Source organism: Marmota marmota, unplaced genomic scaffold, assembly GCF_001458135.2.
Source record: "Marmota marmota marmota unplaced genomic scaffold, marMar, whole genome shotgun sequence".
Taxonomy (NCBI): Eukaryota; Metazoa; Chordata; class Mammalia; order Rodentia; family Sciuridae; genus Marmota; species Marmota marmota.
Window position 1 is genome coordinate 3,498,487 of NW_025999863.1, and position 2,451 is coordinate 3,500,937.

The 2,451-nt window shown below is 58.3% G+C and overlaps 1 protein-coding gene across 4 annotated transcripts in view; it reads left to right on the forward strand.

Moving 5' to 3' along the window:
* Hsd11b1l (hydroxysteroid 11-beta dehydrogenase 1 like) overlaps positions 1 to 2,098 on the forward strand; it is a 5,873-nt gene extending 3,775 nt beyond the window's left edge. Inside the window, exons 4-7 of one of the 4 annotated variants that reach the window (XR_007350991.1) lie at positions 193 to 286; positions 429 to 594; positions 675 to 1,217; positions 1,981 to 2,098. Coding sequence is in view for 2 of the 4 variants with exons in the window: in XM_048812508.1 (XP_048668465.1) it covers positions 101 to 286; positions 429 to 594; positions 675 to 867 (545 nt within the window). In the remaining 2 variants the exon portion in view is untranslated. Of the gene's footprint in view, positions 1 to 100; positions 287 to 428; positions 595 to 674 lie in introns of all 4 variants that reach the window. The other 3 variants (XR_007350990.1, XM_048812508.1, XM_048812489.1) reach the window with 3 other exon arrangements.
* The last annotated feature ends 353 nt before the right edge of the window (positions 2,099 to 2,451 follow it).

Consider the following 2,451-nt stretch of genomic DNA (forward strand, 5'->3'; position numbering starts at 1 on the left):
GCAAAGGCGCTCCTCCCTCCTCGGCTCCTCCCGGGGGACGTCCGGGCCCCGCCCCTTTGGGTCCTAGGCTCCGCCCCTCCCGGCCTTGGCTCCGCCCTAGTATGGAGCCCGTACCCCTCCACCTGTGTCCTCGGGCCCCGCCCGTCTGGCCGGCCCCGCCTCTGCCCTGTGACTCGCCGTCGCCCCCTGCAGGTGAACTTCCTGAGTTATGTGCAACTGACTAAGTTGGCGCTGCCCAGCCTGACTGACAGCAAGGGCTCTCTGGTGGTGGTGTCCACGTTGCTCGGTGCGTGCATGTGGCTCTAGCTCTTGGGGGAGGGGTTTGGAGAGGACGGGCTTCGTGCGGGATAAGCGGAGGGGTGGGAAGGCTCCCTGGAAGAAGAGGAGCATCTTGTGGCCCCTCAGCAGCTGCCCTCCTGCACCCCTAGGCCGTGTGCCCGTGTCCTTCTCCACCCCCTACTCAGCGGCCAAGTTCGCGTTGGACAGCTTCTTCGGCTCCCTGCGGAGGGAGCTGGATGTTCAGGACGTGAATGTGGCCATCACCATGTGCGTCCTGGGCCTCTGGGATCCGGCCTCCACTGTGGAGGGAGTCAGGTGAGGCCTGGGTGCGAGCAGGGAACCATCGGTTGCATACCGTGGGAACCCACCGCAGTCCCTACCATCTCCCTCCCTAGGGGCGTCATGAGAGCCAAGGCATCCCCGGGACCCAAGGCGGCCCTGGCTGTGATCCGAGGTGGTGCTACACGAGCCTCCTGTGTCTTCTACCCGTGGCGCTTGCACCTGCTGTGTCTGCTGCGAGGCTGGCTGCCGCACCCGAGGGCCTGGTTCATTCGCCAGGACCTCAACATCTCCGCAGTTGCAGCCTGAGTCCCCGGGGGCTCCTGTCTTCCCAGACGGGAGGTACCATCCAGCTGTTCCTGGAGTCGGGACACTAACAAAGACACCTCCGAGAGGGTGGCCGGAGTCCAAGATGGAGTCATCAGGGCAAAAGCCAAACAGAAGAATATCTGCGGGCACCTGGAAACAAACTGCAGGTGTTCGGCACCCCTCAGTCTTGGAAGGCAGCAGCCCAGACGTGGGCTTCTTGGAGGTCACTGGTGACATGATCATTGCTTCCATTGTGCAAACAAGAAACAGTCTCCAGAAAAGTGATGCTCCCTCCCCAGGTCGCCTGAGGTGGATGCCCTGAGTCACCTCTGGGAGCCTCTAAGTCTCAGGTGATTCTTTCCACTGATTCCAACTGGGAGCATTTCCCACCCCCAGTAGGGTCTCTGGTACTCTTGACGCCTGCTGTCCACCTGATGGCCAGGTGGGAAGAAGAGGAGAAGAGCATATTCTGAGCTAGACTCAGCCTCCCGTTTCATAATAAAAGGTCTTCCCTTGCATATGTATATATATCTATTATTCAAATTCCTTTTGCCTTCCAATTTCTAGGAGCCCGGAGAGGGGCTAGAACTATCAACCTGTTTTGTAGGTGGAGAAATGGAGACAGGATGGGCTCCCCTCAGGAAGTCAGTGGGAGAGGCAGGGGCACTGATTGACCTGCAGGACTTGGTTGCAGCGTCAGCAATAGTGTAACCACGCCCCAGGCCCTTGAGGTCAAGGATCTTAGGCCTCACTGTTGGAGTTGGGTCTTACAGTTGTTCCCATTCTGAGGATGACGCTGTAGCTTAGGGAGGTTGGGCTAATGAGGGCCATAGCTGCACATCTGTCAATTAAAAACGGACGCTCCTTGTCGAAATGGAAAGCCAGTGCTGCTGGTATAAAGCAATTGTAAAAAATAACTGGCATGGATACAATGTTGCAAAAAGCTGCTACTGTGAGCTGTCCAGGGCTCTGTCCAAGAAAGACTGTCCTCGTCACACCAGTCCCAAACGGAGGCTGTCTCTTAGAGACAAGTAAGATTGACAGAAGAAGGGGTAAAGGGGGCGCGGAAATCTAGAACTCCTAGATTTTGTTGTTTCCACCTCCTGATTCAAGGTTGTTCAGCAGGCATCCCTCCGCCTGGCATCCCGGCACGAGCTTACCTACACGTCAAATGCCACCAGGAGGCACTATGACCACTCCCTTCGTGAAATCAATAAACCCGTTGATGGAGGTTTTTTCGTGCCACCTGACATATGGAAAAACTGGGGGGCCTGGGAGGTGAAGTTGCTGTTTCCGGGTTAACCAACAAGCTGCAGCTTCGAACTCAGCGGCCTTTGAGGCACCACAACCACTTCCGCTGGTCCCGGGGTCAAGGCGCATGCTCAGGGAGCCTCCGGACGCCAGGGGGCGCGCGCGTTCTTCTTGCCTCTCTAGTCCGCGCCTCCAGCAGCGAGTAGATATCCCAGAGTTCCGTGTGGCGCCGGCCCTTCCGCTCCGGGAGCCATTGGAGAGCAGCAGGTGAGTTCTTTAGCGCCTGACTCTTCATCCTTCGCCATCCGGGCCCGCAGGCCCGCTGGGCGGGTT